At 43.6% G+C, this 26,224-nt stretch overlaps 1 protein-coding gene across 3 annotated transcripts in view; it reads left to right on the top strand.

Annotated features, from left to right (window-relative positions):
* EXOC6B (exocyst complex component 6B) overlaps window positions 1–24,400 on the top strand; it is a 616,640-nt gene extending 592,240 nt beyond the window's left edge. For all 3 annotated transcript variants that reach the window (XM_025994563.2, XM_072766927.1, XM_072766926.1), the window contains 2 exons: window positions 16,808–16,920; window positions 20,992–24,400. In XM_025994563.2, coding sequence (XP_025850348.1) covers window positions 16,808–16,920; window positions 20,992–21,118 — 240 coding nt within the window. In that variant the 3' untranslated portion in view covers window positions 21,119–24,400. The remainder of the gene's footprint in view (window positions 1–16,807; window positions 16,921–20,991) is intronic.
* Window positions 24,401–26,224: the final 1,824 nt, after the last annotated feature.

Raw genomic sequence — 26,224 nt, 5'->3', positions numbered from 1 at the left:
TCTTGACCACATTGAACCTGCCACAGGCCCCTTGCCAGCCTTGTTCTGTCTATAAAATTCAGTGAGCAAAGTCAAAGCAGAAAACAAAAGATATATCTATTCATCTCCTCTAGAGTTTAAGCAAAAGGCAGGGGCAAGAGAGAACCTAGAGCCATATTGATGCACCTGCTTTTGCTGAGAATAAGAACAGTCATGTGGCCACCTGCCAGATTCATTCACTCATGTTGCTTGCCTAGTCCCTGGGGAAAACGGATTTTGAAAACTCTGCCTCAAAATCATTGTTTAGTCTTCCCTATTCCCCTGCAACACACAGTCCACCTCCTGTCCTCCCGTCAGATCTGATACAGAGGCCATCCTCTTCTCTGCCATCCTGCTGCTGCCACCCTAGTCCAAGTTCTCATTACCTTCCTACCTACCTACCTCATTATCTTCCTGCCTGAAAATATTCTCAAGTCTACTGATCTGACTCATAGACTGCTACCAAAATGTTATCACTCTCCATGGCATAAATAATGTTTTAGATATCCTTAGACTGTCAATACTCCTCATAGTCCAACTCCGTCACTCCCTCTTTGGTCTTCCCACTACTACTACTTTATATGGCACCTCTGCTCAGCCAGGTTGCATACCAGTGGGCCATAGAGAGAGGCCCAAAAGGGAATAAAGGGAAGAGCCTGGTCTTAAGAATTATGCTATCCTGCCTCTGAGTCCTAACTCTATCACTTTCTGAATCTGTTCCTTTTGATCTGTTCTCTTAACCTTTGGGGCCTTCATTTCTTCATCTATAAAATGAGATACCTACCCTCTAGTCTGTTGATTTTCCTGGGGATTCAATGAAATAGGTAAGATGCCTAGCCCAGTATCTGTCACATAGTGGATGTTCAAGGAATGTCCAATTTTTTCTTTTAAACACATTTCAGCTACTCCTATTTCTTCACCATGGTGTCCACTAATCTCTTGTTTAAAATTCTCTTTTCTCTGTGCAAATTGTGCCCATCTTTTCTTGTTTTGAACACATGCACATGCTGTACTCACTGTCTGGGCCCTTCATTTGCCTCTCAAGGGCAGGTATGGTGCTCACTAGCAATTTTTATCAAATTTGTTTAATCTCACCTGTTTCCAAAATGGTCTTGAGGTGGTTCATTAAAATAATACACAAATATAATTAGGAAAATAGAATTGAAAGGAAGGAAAGAAATTTAACAACAAGGGAAACACCAACCCTAGGAGGACTGAGACTGTGGCCTTCCTAGGAACTAGTGTTTACTTACTACAGTCTTTGGGAGACAGAAGAACCCTTCTGAAATTTGGAGTTTCTAGAGGAAAGACAAACAGAAACGATCCGTTGGTGGTTGAGAATCACTTATCTAGTGCTTCTTTGCTTGTTCTATTAATTAGTTCTACAATTTGGCAGTGGAATCTGAGTAGCACTTTTTTGTTCAGTCTCCTGTCTCTCAAACCAAGAACAAAATGGGTTTTAAACGCATATCTGATTGGGCTAAGGGTCTTCAGAAGTTAGCTATGTAGGCCGAGCCTTTTTTCTGGACCCAAGCATATTTTCCAGATCATTCTAAACTTAACCAGAGTAGGAGGACATTTCCTGCTTTACTCTCCTTTAATGTTAGATATATTTTTTATGCCTACCGTAAAGTTCCCGGGCTGTAATTTGTAATGACTCATATAAGGCAAGAAGTAATTTTTGACAACTAATGTTTCTTAATTTTTTCACTTATAAAAGAGAACCCAGACCATTTTCATCATGGATTTTGGATAATTTTTCCTGCAAGTGATCTAACCAGAGTCTCCAAATTTTTTTGATTGACCACCACTATTGACAAAAAGTCTTAAGGACTCACCCCTTGTATTTGTGTATATAACAATGTGTTGACAACTTATTAATTACAATTAGATGCTGAATAGCTACAAAAGGATAGTCCTACACATACCACACTCCCCCTGCACTGCAGCTTAAGAGACCAGAACAATTACTTTCAGAAGTGGGCTTGTGCGTATGCCTATGTAAGTGTCCATACACATCACTATCATTAATATTTCAATGTGAAATATGTCCTTAGGCTGAGTAAAGTTCATTATTCACAGTAGTGGGTACAGATCATATTTTAAATAGCCTCTTTAATGACTTCAAATTCAGGAGGGTTGCCTTATCAACTCTGATCATTGTACTTACTTTATAATGGGATGAGAAAGAGCTCATTCATGACAGACTTGTGTGCCCTGCCATTTCCTTGATATTTGCTTATGCTCACAGTGTTAATATTATCTTCAATCCATAGTATCCTCACTGGGGACGAGGGTTTAAACCACTTACTCACTTTAGCCAGAGAGGGAGGGTATATACTTAGAAACTCAACAGTATGGTTCCTAATCCACTTACCTAAGAACCTTGAACAAATCACAGGGTGCTGAAAGAGAGTGAACGCTGGCCCATGGCTCTTACCTCCTTCTCCTACCACATCTGTGGCAGCAACGCCATCGAAAACCCACACCCGCCTGCCTTCCCCAAGGGGCAAGTCTGTCAGCCCATGGCAAGGGCTTCCCATCCTCCCCTGGAACATGTATGTACAGTATAGTTATTATCACCCAGCGTGATAATAGGTTTTCCTTCTACCCCTGCAGCAGGATAGATGCTGTCATCGATGAGAAATGGCCTAACAGGACAGTCTCTGACAAAGGAATGCTTGGTGTTGGCATTTTTATTTGGGAGTCTCCCCCCAGGCACCAGCTGATGACAATGGGAAAGCCTTAAGCCTCCCTGTCTTTCTTTTTCTCTTTACCAAGGTAGTCTCAGAGGTGAAAAGTTTAGATAGCAAACCTATAAACCCACATTTATGAGGCAAATAAATATTTCTCAGAGTGACGTTCCCTTTCAGGGGAAGCTGCTGATGTGCAGTTGGTCTCTGATAAAGAGCTTAATGAAGCTTCCATCCGTGCCTGACTGCTGGGGTGGAGGGAGAGCAGGGAACTGCACAGCCACTACTTTACTTGCCCCTTCTTCTGCCCTCACAACCAGGGAAAAAAAGAGCAGGAGATCAGACCTTTCTGGAAGGCCCAAGAGCCAGCCTACCGAGTGGCCATTGTTGAAAAACTCAGATGTAAGCCAGATGCCTTTAACCTATAGAGATCCAGAGAAATTGGCACCTCTCCCCACCCCAGTTCCTTGGCCTGTAAAAATTGCAATGGCCTTCTTCAGATTTCTTTGAATCCCTAGATACCTCCAGTCTTCTTTCCTAGGCTCCCATATCCACAGTGCCGATGTGCAGCTTTCTAGGTGTGAAACTCAGCCTCTTCAAGCTCACCAAGAAATAAATAATCATTCTCCCAAGCAAGTGAGAGCAGAGTAGATTTGTTTAAAGATGAGAATTGAAGGTGTGGATTGTTAGGGGAGATTTCTATCCCATATGACACAGCAAACAGCTTTAGAACAGTCACTTATCAGACATCCCAGCTCTTCACAGTCATTTGGGGCCATTAGACCAATAGGAACTTCCCTCTTAGCTGTTCTCACACATATTAGTTAAGTCCTGTCTCTTTAGATTAGCTCCTTGCCTCTAAGAACCAGAGTAACAAATTCCTTCCCTCTTCTCTATATGTATCGGCACTTTGGGGATCTTACAAAGTGAGATGCAGACATATTTCTCTGCCTGAAAAGAATTCTGATGCCAGATGTTAAGATAATGAAGATTTTGCCACCTCATACTCAGAAGGGTCTCCGTGAACCCAGTTTCTTTCTGTCTTTTCTTTCTTTCCCCCCCCCCCCCCCCTTTCATTTAGTCGATATTAGACATCTCACATCTGAGAGAATTTCAGAGCACACTGCCCTCTCTGGCCTGGACTTAAAGGCAAACTTTTTCTGTAAAGGACTAGATAGGGAATATATTAGTTTTTTCAGGCCTTTGGTCCATCACAACTCCTTAACTCAACGATTAAAGCATTAAGCAGTCACAGATAATATGTTAACCAATGAGCGTGGCTGTATTCCAATAAAACTTTATTTACATAAACAAGTGGTGACTGCAGTTTTCCATCCCATGATCTAGAAGAAAGCAGATAGCAGCTTTGATGAAAACAAGGAGAGAAGCCTCTAGGCTAAAATTCAATCTCCTTAGTTTAGCATATGAGGCCATTTATCACTTGCTCATTTGTCCCACTTACTTCCAAGGCAGTCCCCACCTACCTGGCTCTGGCTTAGATGCCCTTCTTCTGAACTTTCTTTGCTATTTGTTAGAGTACTTCTTTGAGTGCTCACATCATTCTGTAGACTCAAGATAGCTTATCCTTTCAGAAGAGTCCCTGATACATTGTTAGTACTTGGTTTATGTTTGTTAAAATAAGTCCTGCTTTCTGTTTCTTCCATCTGCCTAGGTTTTGGTGTCAGGCATTTCTCCCAAGGGTATGTGGAAGGCAGGCAGATGCTCTTCCTTTAATGAATGTGGCCCATCCCCAGGGTCAGGGAATTGAGGGACATCTTGGGCAGTGAACACAAAGGGACCAGTAGTCAACCCAATGCTCTTTAGTGGGCTTTTCACAGCCGTTCTCTTGCTCTGCCCTCAGCTGTCAATAGCTGTTATTATTCCATATCGAAGGAGAAAACAGATGTAGTGGCTTATCTGGGATCACATCATCAGTCAGGGAACCCCCACTCTGAGGCTCCTTCTTGCTGTGTTAACCTGCCTCCTAAAGGGCACCTGTGCATTAGTGATTATGAAAAATACTTTATAATGATGCAATTGGTTTCATCCTATCCAAGGCAGGGAACAGACAAAGGAAACTTTGCCTGGCTTTGTGTTCTCTATGTTGCTATTCTCTTGAGTAAGTTTACTGTGCTTTAGGTAGTGGCCATGTTCTGAAGAGGTAACATATTTAGAATTTTGTCAGATTATATGTTAAATGTCTCAGAAGAGTATGTTATTTGGACTTGTTTTGTAGTCTGTCCTCTTTAATGTGAAAAATTATTCTGGAATATATGTAAAGTGCAGATTCAGGGTTTTGTACATCAAGTTGACTTCAACGACACACCTGCTTTGGGAGCACAATTCTCTACAAGATTCAGTGTGCCTGTTCAAGAGAAAACATGTAAAGAAAAGCACCCCTGGGGGAAAGAGGCGCGGCAGTTGCCAGTGTGTCTTTGTACCTGTGTCTGTCTGCATGTACCTTAGCTCCTATGATCCTTTACTCCCATGGAATGTTGGCAGACATTCTGGGAGGAGGAGGCTCTCCCTAATGTGAGATTGGCCCCATACTGCCCACTAGGAGCTAGCCCAGAAGTCGCGTTGGAGCCAAACAACTACTGAGTTCCCATTTGCTAGTCCTAGGGATCTTCCTATGGAACTTTGGAACCACATATCCAGGGCTGGGTTCCCACTCACATGTGATAGGTATTATCTCTCCTGTTTGATGTTTCCTTCTTCCTCACTCAACCACCATTCTAGTGCTGGTCAAGAGGACCTTCAGTTTAGTCCATTGGAAAGTTTCTTGTGAAAGCACACATTAATAAGACTGTCCCAGCATCTAGCCAAAACTGTACCTATAAAATGTTAGTTCACCTATTTTAATTCCATGTAACATATCTTTGCTGACTGTCTGATGGGAATCTAGCCCAACACTGGTCCATGTATGAGCTATGTAGGAGTCAGAAGGAGAAAACATGATCCTCATCCTAGGCAACTCCCCATCTACTACATGGGAAATGAGGCTCCGATCACAAAATTAGTAATGAAGGCAAAAAATATATAGATTCTCTTTCCCAAAAGTAAGCATGATATGAATTGGTTTGGTTGACAAGCCCTAGTCCAGTAGTGGTAACATGCAGGGCATTCTTCACCAGTCTCTTCATCTTGACTTTCTGAGTTCTTTGGGCAATCCTTTCTACCTATGAGAGCACAAGGGCACCATCAGAATTGTTTGCTTATTTTTATATTTATTTATTTATTATTTATGATAGACATAGAGAGAGAGAGGCAGAGACACAGGAGGAGGGAGAAGCAGGCTCCACGCCAGGAGCCCGACGCGGGACTCGATCCCGGGACCCCAGGATCGCGCCCTGGGCCAAAGGCAGGCGCCAAACCACTGAGCCACCCAGGGATCCCCAGAATTGTTTGCTTAAATATTAATCTATAATTGTTACTTGAAGATTTCCTTCTCCTTTATCCATTCACAGCTCATCCATTTGAATTACTTGTACATTTTCTGCTAGAGAAGCATGTATGTTGGTATACACTAACCAAGATCAACAGAGCCCTACTTTATCTTCATATCTCATTCCAAAGACCTTTTCTGGAAGTTGGCATTTGTTCCACTATTATAATTCTATCTGTCCTCTGTCCAGTTAACTCACTCTGTCCCCTTAGACTAGTTTTTACTTTGAGTCATTTGGATTTTTCTAGTCTTTCTCAGCTACTTCTACAAAAAGGAAAGTCTGTTTAGAATTTTGACCTAGCCTCAGGCAAGTACCAGAGCCTGAATCAATGGAGGATTTTTTTTTTTTTTTTTTTTTTTTTTTTAGAGAGAGAGAGGGAGAGCACATCCACGCCCACATGCTCTCACACATGCATGGGCATAGGGGAGGGAAAATCTTAAGCAGGCTCCACACCTAGCACAGGGACTGACCTCATGACCCTGAGATCATGATCTGAGCCAAAATCAAGAATCAGATGCTCAACTGCCTAAGCCACCCAGGTGCCCCTGGATCAATGAGGGTTTTTAAAAATAAATAGCTGGGGCATCTTGGGGAGTGAGCCATCAAGCCATCTGTATCACATGTTTATCTCGTGATTTACAGCAACTTGCTTCTCCTTTGTCCTCCATCTTGGTCCTCCCCACCACATCCCCCATGAAGTCAGAATTTTAATATGAATCCTTAAACTATGAGGGTGTTCTGAAATAACTAAGAAATATAATGGAGATAGCTTTAGAACTGCCAAAGCCCTAGTTAAAAGTTATATGGATTAAAAGTCATATAGGAAGCAAAAAAGAGATAGAAAGAGCTCATTATAGTATCTACTTGTATGACATGATTCAAATGTCTTTCCTATCCTAACTTTTCCCACTTGTACATATTTTTGTATGCTACCCAGTAATATAATATACAGTTTTGTTAACCTATATAGCTGATAAAGTGTCACATCAACTACTACACTACTTTAGTTGTCCTCCTCTGAGGACAACTAACATCAACAAATAACTCTGTTTGCAGTCAAAGCATCATTAATGATTTGTTGAGTTTTCTTTTGACTGAAGTTGTCCTAACATTTATCAGTATGTCCCTACTCTCTAAGTATCGAGCATACTCCTGTATGCTGCCAGTTTAATGATAAAATGCCCCAAAACATAATGTCTGAAAATGACTTACCTGGTTTACAAAAGTAGCATTTATATGAATAAATAATGAATATGATTATTAATAAGGAATCAGCATTTAGGGAGAGAGTTCTAGGACATATCATTAAGTGAGAAACAGCAAAGTGTAAAAAGAGTATCTATGGTATGTTAACCTTCAAGTGAGAAAGAAAAGGGTATAAGAAAACATACATGTGTATTCCCATTTGTACAAAACTAATAAAAGAAGAATAAACCAGAAACTAAATTGGTGAGGTGCAATTAGGTGCAATGCGTGGATAGGAAGGATATAGAAAAAGTGAAGAGACTAGAACAGGTTAGTTTGGATGAGGAGGGAGCGATACTTCTGAGTACAATTTTTAGATAGCTCTGACTCATTCCCCAAAATAAATAAATAATAAAAAAATCAACCAGAATGTGGGAGGAATCCACAATGGAACACAAGCAGTGAAAAATAAATCTAACTGAATTATGAAAGAATAATATAACCACACTGAAAGGGGTGAGGAAGAGAAAAACTAACCCAAGTAAATTTGAAACCAGTATTTCGGGTGGAAATTACAAGCCTAAAGACAAAAAGAAAAAAGTAGATACTACGCTCTAGTTAGTAAATTTATTTTTCACGGGAGTATGGATCAGCAATTCCAAAATACTTTATGCTAGGATTGAACAAATAAGTAAAATAGATTATAGATAATGAGAGTCAGGTTTCTCACTCTTGGAGAAATAAATGATAAAAAAAGGAAAGAGGGAAAGGCTAGCGTGAACCCTGTGGTGTTGGACTGCAAACGGAGACACCAGATAGGAACTCATGATTTTAATATATAAATAGATACAGAAATAAATATAGATGTGTTTGTTACATTCAAGTCAGGAAACATACATTTATTTCTTAGCTCTGTCCATTGAAATGACCTAGAAACATTAATACCCCAGTAGAAATGGGCATGCTAATTGCTCAGATCTTGGCTTCTAAAAAACATTCTCTAGTAAAAGCAACCAGAGCTTTCTGAAAAAGTGACTGATTGAGAGCAGGGGCAGGGAAGGTACAAGATGAGCTTGCAACATTTTAGTTCCAGAAAGTAAGCAAGTGTTCGAGAAAGGGAAGGGCTGGTCAAAAATACACTGGAGAGTCAATCTCCGAATGACCAAGACTGGAACAATTAGGAAAAAATGTAATTAATGATCATATTAAACTATAACCCGTGAAATAAAATATTCATGAGATAATACTGATATAAATAATTGGACAAATAAATAAGAGGAGGAGAAGGGACAGTACTTTTCCACACAGAATTCCAATTAATAACTACAGAAGGAATGAGAGAGAAATAGTCAACCACCACAGTAAATATTGTTGCAGGCAAGATTCACCAGTTGATATTAAAGTTGGTGGACAAAAGTTTGAGGGAAAACAGGATATTTGCATAGTCTCAAAACGTAACTACCTCACGAACCATATTAATTACAAAGGTAAAAATAGGAACTTTGCAGCAAAGCAAGTCATCAGCCACCACCTTAGCCAAGTGATCGAGCAAGATTAGTATCACCAGTAATGAGATGTGACCATCATGTACAATTGATCTTGGTGCACTAAAAAGGATACAATATCATTTCTGTAGTATTTTTGCAAAAAGTGCATAACCTCAACACTAATGACATTCTGGATTGTGCAATTCTTTGTCATGAGGGCTGTCTTGAGCATTGTAGGACATTTAACAGCTTCCCTGGCTTCTGCCCACTAGAAGCAGCATCATCACCACCACTACTACCCCAGCCTTGTTACAATCAAAAATGTCTCCAAACGTTGCCAGATGTCTCTTTAGAGGTGAGATTCCCCCTGGCTAAGAACTACTGTCTCAGTCTAACCATAGAAAATATTGGGCAGATGCAAATTAAGGGTCAGTCTATAAAATAAAAGATCAAAGGTAAACTAAGTATCAAGGTCTTGAAAGATTAGAATGAGGAACTGTAACAGATTGGAAGAGATGAAGGAGACATGATGAGTAAATTCACAATGTGGGATCCTGGAGTAGATCAGAAAAAGGATGTTAGTGGAAAATCTAGCAAAAGCAGAATAAAGTCATAGTTAATAGTATTGTGCCAGTGTTAATTTCTTGGTTCTGAACATTATACGATGGCAATGTAATATGTGAAATGGGAAATGCTGGGTAAATGGTACTGACCAAACTATTTCTGCAACTTTTACATAAGCCTAAAATTATTTCAAAATAGGAATTTAAAAAAATCCCCCACTGATGTTAATAAAATGCAGGCAAATTTCTATATTGAACTTTATGGCAGTGATATAAGCCTAACTGGCATTTAATATTGCTGAGATGATTCCAGACACCTCTAGGCATTATGTAATAACCAGAATAAACTTAAAGCACATGTAGTGTGTGCACGTGTGTGTGTGTGTGTGTGTGTGTGTGTGTGTGTTGTGGGTTGCACCACAATTTGTATTTGCTGTTTAAATTTTGTTATAAGTAAAAATTTTGTAAAATAATTCAGCTGATTGAGTTCAAAAAGGAGGAATAGCCAGACTAGTACATGTCATTTAATAACATTTCACTGATTTGGCTTGGATTACAGTTATTCATGCTTTTCTTTTATTCTCCTATATGAGGGTAAACCATTTATTTTAATGGTACTTGAAAGGCCCAGCCATGTTCTTTGCACATAGTGGATGCTTTAAAAAATTCTCTGAATTCAGTAGGTTTGCATCTTCATTAAGAAAATCTAAGACAAGCAAATGTTTTATTATTACTCTTTCAAATCTTGTGAGTTAATATGAAAAGGGATTACTTCATTTGAACTTTTTAAACTTTAGTAGGTTATTTATAATTTTTATTCAACTCTTAAGAAATCCAGCAGCACCTGGCTGGCTCAGTCAGTATGCAACTGTTGATCGTGCGATTATAAATTCAAGCCCCATGTTGGGTATAGAGATGACTTAAAGATAAAATCTTTTTTAAAAGCGGGGGGAGGGATCTCTTAAATATAAATAGAATGAACATAGTGCAGGCTCAAAGTGTGGTTCTATAAATCCTATCAGAAGTCATTCCATGCAGCATCAAGATTTGTAACAATGTTCTGATGCAGAAGTAAGAACTCACCCAAAGCCAACTATTAGGGAAACACACTAATGAGGGTACCTGGTTGTGAGCAAAATGAACTATTTATGTGGTTGTGTTACCATGTTTCCCAGCCCAGCCAGGCTTGCTAGGCCTCACCAGCCAAAACAGACCCTTGGCTATGGACCCCGTTGGGGTCCCCCAAGTGATCCCCATCACTGAACTCTTGGCTGAAATCACAACCTAAACCCAAAACATAGGGTGGATGGAATACTGGAGGTACAGAAGGCATTCCAGTACTCAAGATGCAGGTTTCAGTAGCACCCAGAGGCACCATGAAATGCTAAACCATGTCTTAAGCTATTCCTTTTTAGTCTTAGTGGCGGGGACAGTGCCTCATGGTGACACTAGGATTCAAGACATCTTCCACTTATGGCAAATAGGAATGGGTTCCCATTTGTGAGAGCGATGTCAAGTGTTCTTCTATGTGTTTCTTATGATCAAAACATAAATCGATACCAAAAAAAATGTTAAGTAAATGAAAACACAGAGCATGAGGATATGGTAAAAATTGCAAGGTGATGTTCAAATTATAAGATCATGGAAGTGATCTTAAGTTCAGTCTTTCACCTGTGACCCTCCTTTCTTCTTCTCCACCCACCACCTACTTATGAACATCAAGAGGTAAGAGTTCTTAAAGTGCATATATAATAGGCCACTTTCTGTGAAAGCAAGCAAGCAAGAAGAAAGCAGAGGTGCCTCTGCCTGTCCTCACAAACAGAAGCATAGGGAGGACAAATCCAAAACCAATGGAGCTGGTTGGTTACCAGTGAAGCATGGAAGGAATTGGGGTAAAAGAGATAGAGCAAGAGAAGGAACGGCACTTCTCCGAGTTGATTTTTTTTTGTATAATTTTGCTTTTGGAAGCATGTTAATGTCCTATATATTTAAAAAAATTAAATTAACAAGGATGAGAAGGAAGAGCCTAAAACTAAAAGCAAGTGGACACAAATGAATCCAGTTGCATTTAAATAAATACCGTAACTACACTGAAGGGAAAATCAAGAGCTTACCCAAGTGATTTAGAAACACAGTGTTTGATTGTATGCTCAGTCTTGAGTTGGGAGGGAAAATTGCAAGCATATCCCAAGCTCTTTTTTTAATAAGCTTTTTTTTGTAGTCGTATGTACAAATAATTCCAAACCTATTTTAGATATATTATAGGACTGAGCAAAATAGTAAATGAAATGATGTTCTTGAGAGCCAGGATTCTCACTGTGGAAGAAAGCAAGTACCAATACAGAATAGAGGAAGGCAAGAAAGAACTCTGTGAGAATGATTAGAATTTGAGGTGTTGGTGTAAATGCATCATTTCTAAAATATGTATGGGTACATGCTTACACCAATGTACACATGCACATATGTGCACGCACACACATATGTATATTTACATGCATGTGTTTTCTAGCTCTGTCTGCTGAAAGGGCTTAACTTCCCACAATTTGCCCTCCAGTAGCAATGAACAAAAACAGTCCAGTAGTAATAAGCACACCCAACACCCAAATCCTGGTCTCTATAACATTACCACTGAAAGAAGAGCTCTTCAGAGAAATGGCTGTGGCAGGTTAGATGTAAGACAAGCCTGCAGCACCTTATTATGTCAGAAAGTGAGGAAGTCCTCAAAAAATATATGGGGCATGTCACAAGGGCACAGGCTCCAGCTCAGAAGGGCTCCCACTTGTCAAATCAAGGGACAGTTTGAGCATCAAAATAATTAGAGATAGTAATGAATATAAGCCATTGAAGAAATGGGAACCGAGGAATCCATACCATAAGTAAATATGTAAGTTAGTGGGGAAGAATGCAAAGTGACAACTGATAAGTGTGGAAAGAAGGGTGGAGTTGGAATGCCATCCATTTGCAACCATCATAGTAAAGGTAATATAGACAGGAACGCTCAATGGATACTAAATCTGAGGGGAGATTTTAATCAGGAGTTGTATATTTGCATGGCCTTAAATTGCCTCCTCAGTTGCTTACTAGTTGCAAAGGAAAACATAATACCTAGACAGGGAGGAATCAGACAACCTCTTGGCTGATCAAAATAATACCACCAATGAGACACAAACAGTGTATACCTCCAGATGTGATCCCCTGAGGAGTACACAGCATCACTGAACTAGTATTCTGGCCAGAAATGCCAGTCTTAAATCTTATTATGAGAAAGCACCAGAAAAAAAACAAAACTGCATAGGGAAAAGGAGGCAGGGGACCATATTCTTCAAAAAGACCAATATAAGAAAAGCTGTGGAAATAGTCCAGATTAAAGGAGACTGAAGAAACCACTAGATGCAATACCTAATCCTAAACTATGTGATGTAGTAGAGCAAAACAAAAACAAAAGTCTGCATACAGGACATTTTTGAATCAATTTCTAAAATTAGAATACAGACTGTATCAGTATTAACTTTTCTGCAGTTGAAAACTATGATGATTATGTAAAAGAATATCCCTAATACTTAGGAATGCTGAAGTATTTGGGAATAAAGGGCCACGGTACATACAGTTTGCTTTTAAGAGACTCGGAAAAGAAAGATCTTGTGTGCCCATGTGTGTACAGAGAGAAAGAGCACACAAAGGCTAGAGCATATGGTGTGAAATGTTGGTAATGGATGGATGTGGGAGGAAGGCATATGATGTTCTTTATGCTTATTCTTGCAACTTCGTAATAAGTTTGAAATTATTTCCAAATGAAAAATTTCACAAGTTAAAAAGAATGGGATCATTCATGATGACCGAATGTTTTGCATCCTTGAGCTGAGATCTAACAAGGCCATTGTTTGCAGAGACCCAGGCTGCAAGGGGCTGGTTCACCTTTGCAAGTCAGTTTGGAATCAAAGTGCCATGTTGACCAACAGGCCTGCTCCGTCTCTTGGCCTCCTCACACTGTTCCGTGGAATCTGGTGGAACCGTGCCCTGTGCAGCTAACTTGGTTCGGCAGTGCCCAGACTCTAGTCTATGTCCATCTGTCTCAGAGGAAGCTGTAACATCTGGGCACCGGCCCTGGAAAGGACTATGGAAAGCAACACAGACCCAGAGTGTGATCGACAGGCTTGGACTGGTTGAGCTTAATAGAGTTGTGTAGTTTCATGCTCAGAGTGGGAGCAATTAAGTAGCTTGTCATCCCAGAGCTTTTAGGCTCCTTACTGGCATTGAGAGACTTTGGCCGGATGATAAAAATAGAAAACTGTAGAGCTAAATCGTCAACTATCTCCATACCCATTGGTCATTTTCACCGGTGTCATCAGCCAGAAGGACATGGCTTTCTTGGCAATAAGTCAGAAAATATGGAAGAAAATATGGATACCATTAATTCCATCGCAGAAACTAGGAACTCATTAATAGAGAATGTAATTTTATGAAATGCGTGTGCATGTCCACATTTGACGATACCTTAAAAGCATTTTAAGAGCTCAGGTTTTCCAAGTTTTCCAAGTCAACTTATTCATTCACTTTTTTTGTTTTTTGTATTAGCTCCCCAGTGTACAAACAATAACAAACTCCCCAAGGTTTTTTACATTTTCTGAGAAGGAATTTTGATTAAGAGAATGCTATCTTTTTTCATACATTTTTCCTGGGGTTTGGGGAAAAGGCAAAATTATGTTTATAAAGCACAGTAGTGGAAGGACTACAGAACAAGGGATGCTCCAAATGTCTATCGCACTCCTAGGAGTAGGTGAAGAGGAACTCTGTTGCCTGGCCTTTGGGGACTACAGGCCAGAGACACCCCAGTTAGAGTAGGAGGAAGTCAGGGAAAATTCTCTCCTAAAGCAGAGCTCTGTGAGGCCTTGGGGCAGTGAAAGGAAGTGGAAGAAGCCCTTTTACTTGCCAACTAAAATAGGCCTGACCTGAAAGAGGCCTGAGAGGGCTCTTTGGGGCCAGGCCAGCCTAGACCAACCAATGTGTCTGCTCATCTGTCTTCCATCTCCTCTCATCTTAACATCCCTTTCTTGGCTGAGGGTATAGGGGCTTTTCTCAGTTGTAGGCTCAGGCTTTCAGCCAATTCCTGTCCTGCCTGGGGAGGTTTCTAACAACTGTTCTAAAAGAATGGTTGGAAGAGGAGGCTTAGCCAAGCAGGGCAAGGCCCACGGTGCCTGTTTGCCCAGTGGCACAGTAAAGATAGACGGGAGGAAGGTGTGCCTGGAGCCCAGGTTCTGGCACTGGATTGGACTCTAGGTTTCTCTGGTCTTTGTTCCACACAGAGAGATGGCCACCCACTTGCCTCCGTCAGCAGTTGGAAAGGGAGAAGTACGGACATGCCTGGAGTCCGGCAGCCTTTATGTGTATCTTATTGCTAGAAAGACTGCTTAGGGTGCTCCTGTGCAGCAATGTGAGAACAGGACTTTACCCCCTCTAGAAGCTTACAAGGGGAGCCAACAGTTTCCCCTTTGTCACTTAACCTTTGAAATGTACCAATTTCTTTTTTAGTTTTACTCAAGAGTTTTAAAATATTTGTTTTAAATATTTGGTAACTTGAGGCTACATCTGGCTGGGAACAAAAGCCTTTGACAAAATTTATTCAAGTTTCTCTAAGTTAGAATCTCCCCCAGACTTAGAACTCAGTATACTCTCAGAGTGCTCTCCTCATCTTAGATACATCAAGTTCTTGGCCCTCCTAACTCCATGGCATTCCTCTTGAACACTCCTGACCCTGGTGCCAGGCTCTGTGCCCACAACCATGGACTAAGCCCACTTTTCAGTCCTGACCTACCTTGGTCCTAGTTTTCATCTACTCAGCCAGTGTCCACAGAGGTACAACACAGATTGCCTCACAGAATACTATGTGATCTATTCATGGTTCTGTTCAGTGTTTCTATATTGTCCCCGTGTCCTGTTTACATACTATAGGCATGTGTCTGTGTCTGTGACTATAAAGGAAAAACTCAGTTCTATGTTTTCCACATAAAGAAAAGCTTAGTTCTTCCCTCCTGTGTTTCTCCCTTGAGTCTCCTTTACTACTCATATGAAACATTTCATTTCTGACACTTCTGGTCACCAAATGTGTGGATGTTTTTCCCCACATCAAGCAATTCCCTGTGACACCAGCCGGATGTCCTACAATTTGACTCAATTCTGACACTGTTAACCCACAGATAGCGTCAGATCCCACAGGTAAAGGACTTAGTTCCACGAGACCCTCCCTCCAGTCGGGACACCAGCCACCTGCTTGTCAGCCTGGGCTTCTGACCAACTGCTGTAGATGGGAGGTTCCCTTGACCCCCTCCTCAAGTTTGCTGAATTGCTCCAAGGGCTCCCAGAATTCAGGAGACAGCTTACTAGATGTCAGGTTTATTAGAAAAGGCCATGACTCAGGAGCATCCAGGTGGAAGATGCATGAGGCAAAGTACAGGGAAAAGGACATGAAGGAGCTTCCATGCTCCTCTTAGGCACACCACTCTATCTCCATGTGTTCACCAAACCCCGTACTCTGGGGATTTTATGGAAACTTCATCACCTGGGCATGATGGATCATTAACTCTGTTTTCAGCTTTTCTCCCTTCTCAAGAGAATGGGTGATGCGGCTGAAAATTCCAAGCTTCTAATCATGGCTTGATCTTTCCAGTGACCAGTTCTTATCCGGGAGCCTACCTTGGGTCACCTCATTAGAACAAAAGATACTCCTGCCACCCAGGAAATTGCATAGGTTTGAGGAGATCTGTGTCAAGAACAGAGGTCAAAAGCTAATATTAGGACAAGAGATGCTCCTAGTATCCTCATCACTTAGCAAATTACAAGGGTTTTAGGAGCTGTATGCCAACAACCAGGGCCAGAGACCAATATATATCGTCTCAGTATATCTCATGGTAGCAACTGAGTAACTTGGGCAAAGTCAATTCAGCAAGTCGTGAAACTGGTTCTTGAACCCACACCTTTTAGCCTCAAAGGTTATATGGTTGCATATGTGCCGCTGGACTGCATCCACCTTTAATTGTTCATTGTTGAATTCTAAGCTTCTGGAATGGTGCTTGGCACATGGAAGGCATTTGATAGGTATTCACTAAAGTAATAAGTGACCAGTTATTATGATAGTCTTGTGTTTTGCCTCAGTCTCAGGCCTGCCTCTGAGAGCTAAATGTTGGCCTATACTGCAGTCTTAGCAGCATTGCAGTGCTTATGGCAAATATGGCTTGGCCTTCTACTGATTGCTCATTTATTTTCATAGTTGCATTACAGTCTTTAGCTATTTTCTCTTACTACATTTTTATCTTTATTTTTCAAATCTACTATTAGGTGATAGTAAAGTGATAGGGGTTTCTGAAACCCAGTTTGTCTTGTTTGATTAATCCCTGGGGTGGGGTTTGAATATTTTCTAGCTTTTGGATCTCTTCATCCAGTGGGATTGGTCAACCTACCTTGCTGACTATGGTCAGCCCAACTGCAAGTACCTGCGGGTAAACCCAGTGACGGCTCTGACCCTGCTTGAGAAGTGAGTACCCAGTCCAGTGGTCTCTGTTGGGAGGTGGGGGAAAGGGCATGGGAGTCAGGGTCAGGGATAATTTTCTCTTTGAAAATACCTTCAAATCTTCAAAAGACAGCAGAGAGGCCCTGTTCTGGAAGTTGTCATAAGTGCTCCCAGTAAGCTCCACCACAGGATTTGGGAGGCTGGCCACCTTCTTGTAGACTCTTAATTCCTGAGCGCCAACAAGCAACATCTCTTTGACTAGAACTGGCAAGAGAAGAAAGGAAGATGCCTTAAGTTTGGGTTCAGGCTGCCTGGTGAACAGAGTGAGACTCGCCCCACTCAGCCCCACAGAAGATGGCTTCTGTGGTTTCTAGCAGAAAAGTTCCCCGAATTCTCGAAACCTTCACCAGCACCCCCTCCTCCCATTCCCTGCCAGGTTGAGCCTTGTTGTGCCAACTGTCCCAAGAAAGCTATGTTGGACAAGGTGTCTTACTCTCACTTTGGGCAGCCACTGGCCAGCACAGGTGCTACCACTGAGATTGAGTTGGCCAGCTCCGGACCATCTCATGGCTCGCCAGTATAACACACAGATGCTGGGATCTGTTATGCAGCCTAGCTCTGCTCTGGCTTTTCCTAACCTAGTTGAGAGCTGGCAGGCCAGAAACCAAGGCAGCTTGGAAAAAGGGCAGCTTTTTCTTGTCATCACACCTGTTAGTTCCCAGCTTCTTAGAAGAGTACCCTGCACCTAAGCAGCACAACAAGTACATTTATGGCCGTATATGAACTTAGATACATGGACTGGCATCTAGGAGACCAGAGTTGAACCTCAAGCAGAAGGAAAGGCTTAGGTGTGTCCTCCCTACTAGGCAATTAAAAAGGGGGAAGGAGGGAGAGGGAAAGTAGGCAAGAGCAGGATGCAGAGGAGTGTGTTTGGAGCCAAGAATCTCAGAGCCCAGGGTGTACTTTTCTGCAGCCATGACAGACTAATGTTTCCATTTTAACTTTGTTTCCCATTATCCTCTCTCCCAATGACCTTCCTCCCTAGGATATCTAGAGAGTAAGTATATTATCCACTTGGGCCTTTTCCACCACTTTGAGGCGAGTCCTTCTGGTTTCCTCACTGACACTAATGACTACACTAAATCCCTACCCTGTGAGGTGTCTCCACCCTAACATACTAATCTACTAAACTGGCCTGGTGCCAACTGGCTGGCTATCTCCTCTGTCCTTGGTCCTTAGAGTGACCATTGGCCTCCCAATTCCTATGGGGCTGGAGCTGGTGGCAGGGATTATTCCCCCCGTGGGTGCCAGGTAAAAGATTGTTCCCACTCAGCTTCCTGGCACAGTCTATGCCCTTGCTGGTGCGAGGCTTGAATGTCAGCCCTGACAGAAGGGAGCTCCTCGGCAGTCTCCCCCACTTCCTGGTAGTGAAGCCCATGGTGTTATGATCTGCAACCCCTGTCTACTGTGGAAGACTTTTTATTGGAGGCAAGGCCTAATCCCAACTGAAATGAATGTCCCTCATTGCAGGCCTCTCAGCTGGTGTTTAGACATCATACTCACTGTGTGTCCAAACAGTCTGTGGGATTCCCTTCTATTTCCTTCTCTCAACAGTCCTTGACTTGTCTGTTCCTAAGAATCTCTAGATCTGAGAGAGAGTGCCTCATCCACTTTCTGTAGATCAATAATAGGCTAAAAGAATCAGCCTCTCTATAGCATTCTGAAGGCCTGAAAGTAACATAGCCATGTGCTTGTCCCTAGCAATCATCAGAGTTTAAAAGCTTCCTCCCAAACACAGTTGGGCTAGAGGCCACCCAGATCACTAACATTCCTATTTCCCAGCCTCATAGGAATCAGTCCTCTTACCTGACCCTTTCCTGCTTTCCCCACAGCCAGATATACCACAGAGCTTGACAATCTCTCCTTTTCAACCTGGCATTTCTTGGCAGGGTGAGACGTAAAAAGACCCAAAGACATACTCAGGACATTCAGGAAGGAGAAGAGGCACCTATGTCATTGAGAGGTGGCCATAGCCAAAGTAGATCAGAATCCCAGGAGGGGAGGGGAGAAGGACTACCCTTTGGACTGGGAGCATTCCAAGGCACACACTGGCACACCACCATCAGCCATCAGGGCACATGAGTTTATCTTTTGAGTAATCCCAACTCTAGGCCTTACTGGTCAAGAACTCCTGAGGCTCAGAGAGCACCCTCTTCCTCCCTCTCTCCTACCTTATTACAGGAGCTGCCTTATGGGAGTTGAAAGCCAGTTCTAGCTCCCCGTCTCTGGGCAGCTTCGAGGAGTCATGAAATTAATGATCACGTAGGACCTTAAAACGACCACCCTTTATGTGAAGGGAGTGTTTTTTCTTCCTTCCTCCTTTTTTTTCTTTTTTGTTTTATGTTGTTTTTGTTTAGATTCATAGCATATTCAGCAAAGGAAAGGGAGTCCTCTGGGATAAATAAATAAATTTTTAAAAATAAATAAATAAAGCCAGGCAAGTTCCACAAACATAATTGTGCAATTAATGTGCAAGGGATTAAATACAGTGATCACCATAGCCTCGAGGATCCTGTGCTTTCTTATCAACCAACATCTGTCACCTCTCCTTCTTCCTCACCTCCAAGCATAGACCTGCACATGTGGGTGGTTGTACCCAATATTCAGTGTTCTGAGTTCACTTAAGGAATTCCAACCTGCAAGCCCTTAAGCTTAGATCTGAGAGAAAAGTCTCAACTCATTTATGGCTGTTAATGTCAGCCCCAACCACACAGTTTTGATGCTTATCAGAATATCCTGAATATAAATGCCCTTGTAGCATCTCTAGCCTTTTAACCCATTGGCCTCAAATCTGCCCCTGTGCACAAGAGCCACCCCATAGGGGAAAAAAATGGACCAGGTTTGGCTGAAGGCCCCTGGGAAGTTTACCTGGAGGTAGATTACCAAGGTTAACAGGTTCCTTCCCCCCAGCCCTTCTTCTGACCTGTCTCCATGCAGCCCAGGGAACTGTGAAGTCAGAGAGCCAGCCAGGCTCCTGGGGGATGGTGGTGAAGACTACCTATACCAACCCCAAGAAGTTGGTCTGGGTGGTGTTCTTAATTCTCTAACACCAGAACTAGCTGTGGCCTGGAGGTCCAGTGTGCAGAGGCTGAGGCCAGAGTTAACAGGCAGATGTCAGAGGTTATGAACTCTGCAGGGATTAGTACCTTCCCACATTCTATCACAATGGCTCACTCAGACTTGGGTGTTTCTGTGAAGCCCCAGCCTGGTCTTGACTTTATCCATGCTTCCTGGTTGTCTTTCCATCTGGCCACAACCGTTGGCCAGAACTACCCATGGTTTGTGCTCTAAGAATATGCCATCTCTGGAGCTTTAGCAGGACCTGGTAATAGAAAGCTCTGCAGAAGTCAAAGGTCTGATGGTATGGACAGCCCTCAAGTTCTCAGGGGCTTCTCTTGCCTAAAGTTCTGGCTCCAGTGAAAGGACGGTCCCCCTGCTCTCCTCAGCACCATGGACTCAGCCACCGCCTCTGGATCTTTGTCCCTACTCTGGGACAAAAGAGATCAGTTGAGCCTTTAGTTTTGTTAGGGATGGGAGAGAGTAACCAGGTGCTGAAGTTTAGAAAGACACAGTGGCTTTCAGTTATTCATTTCCTCTTGGAATTGCTAGTTGAGAGGATTTTTCTGCTTTATCTTTCAAATACAAGCTTTAAGATCCCAGCAGAATTTCATAAGCTCATGAGATGATAAGTGGATCCTAGATATTCTAAGAGTCTATTGACCATCAGGGCTTTAGCATGCTCCACATACCTGTATCAGGTGCATAACTGGAGATAGAAAGTAAGGAAATAGGTAGGGTGGGTCTGGATGATAGGGGGTCAGCCCCTCCAGAGCTGGCTTTTGACTGTCTTCCAAAGGTGAAAGCAGGACAGCTTTCCAAATAGTAGATAAGTACGGGCCTGCAATGGAAATATTCCAGACTCTCTCAGCTCTGAGTGGAGGCGAAGACGCACTGTGCCATTCTGCCTCCTGCCAGTTTTTGTTCCACCATCATCTCCTCAAACACTTTGCTCTCTCTCTTTCTTTCTCCGTTTAGGATGAAGGACACCAGCCGCAAGAACAACATGTTTGCACAGTTTCGGAAAAATGAGCGAGACAAGCAGAAATTGATCGACACTGTGGCCAAGCAGCTCCGGGGACTCATCAGCAGCCACCACTCATGAAGGCTGGCCTCCAGCCCACAGAGGCCACCCACGACAGCCCCATAGTCCAGGACCCAGCCCTGGCTGCCCTGCATTTGTGCATTCTTCTTCAAAGAGAGCAAATGTATTTTTTTAATAACATATGTACAGTATTCGCATAATCTTTCCCTATAGTAAAAGAGGCACAAGGAAAAGCACGTACGTGAGAGGTTGCTAGGCTGGGATTTAGGGGAAGTTACACTGCACTATCTGTAATAGCCTAGAGATGGTGGTATCACCAGTCCCAGGATGGTGAACCACCTTTCATCATGGCTCTAGGTCTGGGGCTCAGGAATGACACAAACGAAATGGGTACTTGGCTCTGGGAGGTAAGGTGAGTAGGCAAAAAGAGAATAAAGTATTTCCTGTTCACTCCCTGGTGCCCCATTCACCACATAGGTGAGGTTGGCTCTTCCTGATACAAGGAGGGGACCTGGAAAACATCACTGCTTAGGGTATGAAAGAGCAGCACACAGTTCTGGAGGTTCTTGCCTCTTCAGTCCACCAACTTTCACTGGCTGCGGAACAAGCATGGCATGTGGCCAGAGGACACCTTCACTCCAATCCCCCAAGGTTGGCAGTTTGTTTAGCCCAGATATGACCTGGTGCTTTTACTGCTAATTGTTCTGGGGCAAGACAGAGCTGAGTATACAGTGGTAATAATTGGACTCCATGACTAACTGCAGGTTGCGCCACACTAGGAGGAGTTTTATTGGCTCTTGAAAGCCAGTGTGAATGGAATCAGAGCCTTGGTCCCTTCCCTGTTCATCTCGTGTCTTCTTTTCAGGGTCAGGGCACTTGGTTCAGAGCACAGATCAACAGTTATTTCTGGAGCTCTTCACAGAGAGTCTCAGACTTGGCCTCCTTCAGTAGTGTCATTGGGATAAGTCAGATTCCAGAAGCCTGAAAATGGCCCTTGCTTTACCCTGAGGTAAAACCTGAAGATTACTTGGGAGTGTTCCTTGTATCTTAAAACCAGCCCTCTGGCCGCCATCTTTAAAAGAATATTATCAGCTCTGTGCTGTAGGGGCAGCTGCTGCTAGACAGGATGCCTGTGGGGATGGGGCCACTGTCACCATGAAGTAGACGGGGCCAACCATGGCTAGTAGTTTGTCACTAGTGGCCCAGCTCTCCCTTACTAAGTCATATGCTAGATATGAAGCTCTTACGGAAGCCCAAGCCTTTCCATCCTCTCTTGAGATCCCCATAGCCATCTTTTGGCCCCATCTGTAAACTGATCCCACACATTCTGGAGCTTGCCAGGGGAGTCTGGACTGTAGCTTGGAGGCTGTGTCCACTGTCGCAAATGGGCTCCTGACATTAGTGCAAGGGCTTTGCTGTGAGGTCAGTCAGAGGAACCTGCACTTTAAAACTCTCCAGGCAGGTGCTCCCGTGGCTATGGACAAGAGTATAATTGTGCATCCCCAAACAATGACAAATAAGCCACACAGGCATTTCCAGCTTGGATTAGTGGGAGGAGAAACTCATCAAACAGAATTCTTCACTATGTTTGTCAGCTACTGAGTTGCTTCTAGGGAGGGCAGTGCTTCCTTTTTCATTTCCCACCCCAACCACCCGTAGCCTACCCGACTTGCAAACCAAGGGAGAGAGGTTATGCACGCAGACATGAGCCTTCCACAAATCTGAAGAGGCCAGGCTGCCTGGAAGCTCTGAAAAAGCTTTTTAAGGCTTACCTTGAGTCCCAGGTGGTTGACCCGGGGTCTCAGGAGGAAGGAGGGTCAGGGATGAGTGCTGCCACCCAGAATTTCAAAGGCAATGGGGAGTGGGGGACCCATGGGAATAAGACCCAAGATGCAATTGCCCAAGGCCTGGACTTGATTGAGAGAGAGCAAAAAATGATTACACTAATCTGAAGTCCTGTTGCTTAAGAAGGGCCCAACACACACTCCTTCACTGGTCCCCAGTTTGCAGCCAGACACTTTCAGCTCTGAGTACTGAGACTGGGATGTGAGACAAAGAGAACCTTAAGCATGTCACAGTTTTTGTCTTTTCTGAGTCATCGTTGCTGGTCTGGTCTCAAGCCTGTACCCCAGAAAGATGGCTGTAGGACAAGCGAACAGGGTGGAGGAATGGGAATGCCTCTGTACCTCACACACAGAAGTCCCAGGCTCAGGGGAGGACCCTTTGGTAGATCTTGTCCCTCTCAGTCTCCTTGCAGTCTTCTCTGAGGAAAGCAACATGCTGCTACCGAGTTGTCTATAGAGATGCCCTCTTGTTGCGCAAGGGGAGGTCAACAATCCCAGAGCAGCAATGTCCAAGTAGCTTGAATTGGTGAAGTAGGATTTTTGAGTTTTTCTCCGGGCTCTAGGTGGGCCAGCCCTTGACAGGACTTGTGTACGTGTGCCCATGCCCCTCAGACCCCTAAGATCTAACCTCAAATGCCCAGAGATGTGGAAGAGCCCTGGCAGGTCTCAGTAAGAGAACAAGAACACCCATGGCTAGAAGCCTGCTGGCCTTAGAGTTAGCGTGACACTTACCCAAGTTTTTGGGGAAATCAGGCCCGTGTTTCTAAAGGGACATTCTGGTTTGGGACCCTAGTGAGTTTCAGTCATCGTGTAGGCAGCTTGGATAGTTTTAACATTCATAGGAAATCTCTCTGAGTGGACCATGAATGAAGCTGTTGGGGGTGAGGAAGAACAGGACCTGGAAATTGGAACCAGCAGAGTTCCTGTTGACAAGAGGAGCATCCAGCTTCCAAGGAGTGTTCCCCGGTGTTTCTATTGTTTACCAGGCCTAACGGTCTCTCAGGCCTCAAAGGCAGCCTAGCTTCACTGCATACTTGACAAGTGCTTTCTGAGCGAGCCCCAGACCCAGGGCCCTTTATCCCCAAGTTTGGCAATGGCCATGACTTTCCTCATAAAAGCCTCTCAAGACTCCCTGGGGCCTGCTACAGAGGTGCCTCTACCTTAGCCTCTCTTCTCCCAGGACCCTCTTCCTGGTTACTTCAACTGCCTCTTTTTTTTTTCCTTTGCCTGCATTCAAAATTACTTTTCACTAATGTGTTGGAAATGGCCTTTTTTATTTTGCACAAATAGTTGTACGTTTATGGAGGAAATTTAAGAGAGTCCGTTTTGAACTCTAAAGGGAACTTTTTTCTTTAAGACTCACTAGTAAAGCTACTGATGCAGATGGGCCTCGTCGTTAGTGGGAACCTCCCGTGTGGAAAGAGCATGTTTATTCCTCCTGTACATTTTCTTCTCTTAACTGCTATTAAACAAGGAAGCCTATGTACCTGTTTCAAAAGCCACGGTGTTGTTTCATGGTCTTTTGGTTCTTCCACCCCTTTCACACAGCACAGCTCTGGTTGGCGAACTGGATAACAGCCATTGCAACCCCTCGACTGGACTGAGGACTAGAGCAGGCTGGGGCCTGCTAGGGGGAGAAAGCCTACCTGCCAGACCAGGCAAGGAGCCCTTGGAAACATCCCAAAGCACTGGGTTGGGTTTTCCTGTCTGTACGGTTAACACAGGTGTCATCACCATCAGGAGGAGGAACTTCTGGAATGCCTGGTTTAGGTGGCACGCTGGGCTAGGCATCCTGAAGCCTCGTGTGTAGTGAACACCAGGCCTGCAACGGAAAGGTCCTAGTCTAAACGGAAAGATGGAGCATTATCCAGAGCAAAGCCAGGCTGGGGGAAGGGGAAAGATGAGCCCTACTTTAGAGCTCAGTGTGGGAGAGGACAGGCACCATGGCCTGCTACAGGAGTGAATGGGTCTGGTCGGGAAGACAGCATAGAGAAAGCAGGATGCTAATTAGCTCAGCCTTAAAGGAGTGAAATTCAGATTGTCGTAACTGTGGGAAGATGTGAGGCACAGACCACGTGAGAGTGAAAAGTTGACTGGAATCTGGCATAGGCTGGGAGAAGTGCAGAGCCCAGTAGGCACACCAAAACCATGGGGATGAAGGCCAGAAATGGCAGAACAGCACCTGGCCTGCTTGCACCCTCGGCTGGTGCAGGAGCCATGAGAAGAGGATGGAAAAAATGTCTTCAATAACAAGTCTGACTACTGCAACCGGGTTTCAGTCTCTGCTCTGACACTCACCAGCTTCTGACCTCGACCAATTATCTCCCTAAATCTCATAATCCTCATCAATGGCACAGAGTAGTAGTCCTGATTTATCAGGGTGGTTGTGAAGGGTGAATGAGCTTTGGATGGTCAAAATGCTTAGCCAGTACCTAGCCATAGCATGTGCAAGGTTTAAGCCCCCCACCCCCCAATCCATTCCAAAACATCTCTCATGGCTGAACACTGGACACAAGTGTCCAGAGCTTCTCTACCTCCTGGCTTCCCCTCCCCAAGCCCAGAACAGGGTTAATGGTAGCAAGGCCTCTCGAGCTCCTATATGTGAAACAGGTACAAGCCCTTCAGCCAATGGCTCACAGTAGAGCCAGTCCTTCAGATGGACTCTCCCTGTCAGTACCACCTAGAACATCCTCTGCTCTCTCTTAGATGCCAAAACTTCTACCTCCTAATAGAATTTAAGAGTCCTTAACCACGGGTCCATGAACCCTTGGACCATGTGTGTGTGTGAGTGTGCATGTGGACATGTGTGCGCCAGCTTGCATTCACACATTTTCCTGGGTAGAAAGTACATGGCTTTCATCAATGTCTAAGAAAGATTCAGGACTAAAATACTGAATGATAACCAAATCCCTTTGGAAATACAGATCTGAGGGAAAGCCAGAGGCTCTGAGCACTTACCTCCTCTCTGTCTCATGTAATTCTGGCAAATTTTCCAAGACCTACAGCTTTGCCACCCACCTTTTCCAGGAGCCCCCATGTGATCCCCAGATCATACCTAAAAACCAGTACAGCCACCACTCCTAGCTTTCTCTACCCAGCCAGGTTAGGGTACTGATATGGGCATGAAGACCCTGATTTCTGAGGATACAGACAATTCCAGCCAGTTGGGGAGACTGAACAAAATGGTCCAATACAGACATGGGCCCTCAAAGCCAGGCCGAACCTGATTCCTTCCAGAACATTTCCTGCAGCTTCTGATCACTGACCGGTGCAGGGGCTCAGCCAAGACCTTACCCAGAGAGGAATAGCAGCCCTGATGGGG

Source organism: Vulpes vulpes, chromosome 8, assembly GCF_048418805.1.
Source record: "Vulpes vulpes isolate BD-2025 chromosome 8, VulVul3, whole genome shotgun sequence".
Classification (NCBI taxonomy): Eukaryota; Metazoa; Chordata; class Mammalia; order Carnivora; family Canidae; genus Vulpes; species Vulpes vulpes.
Note: the sequence above shows the minus strand (reverse complement) of the source record. Positions and strands in the feature narration are given on the sequence as shown.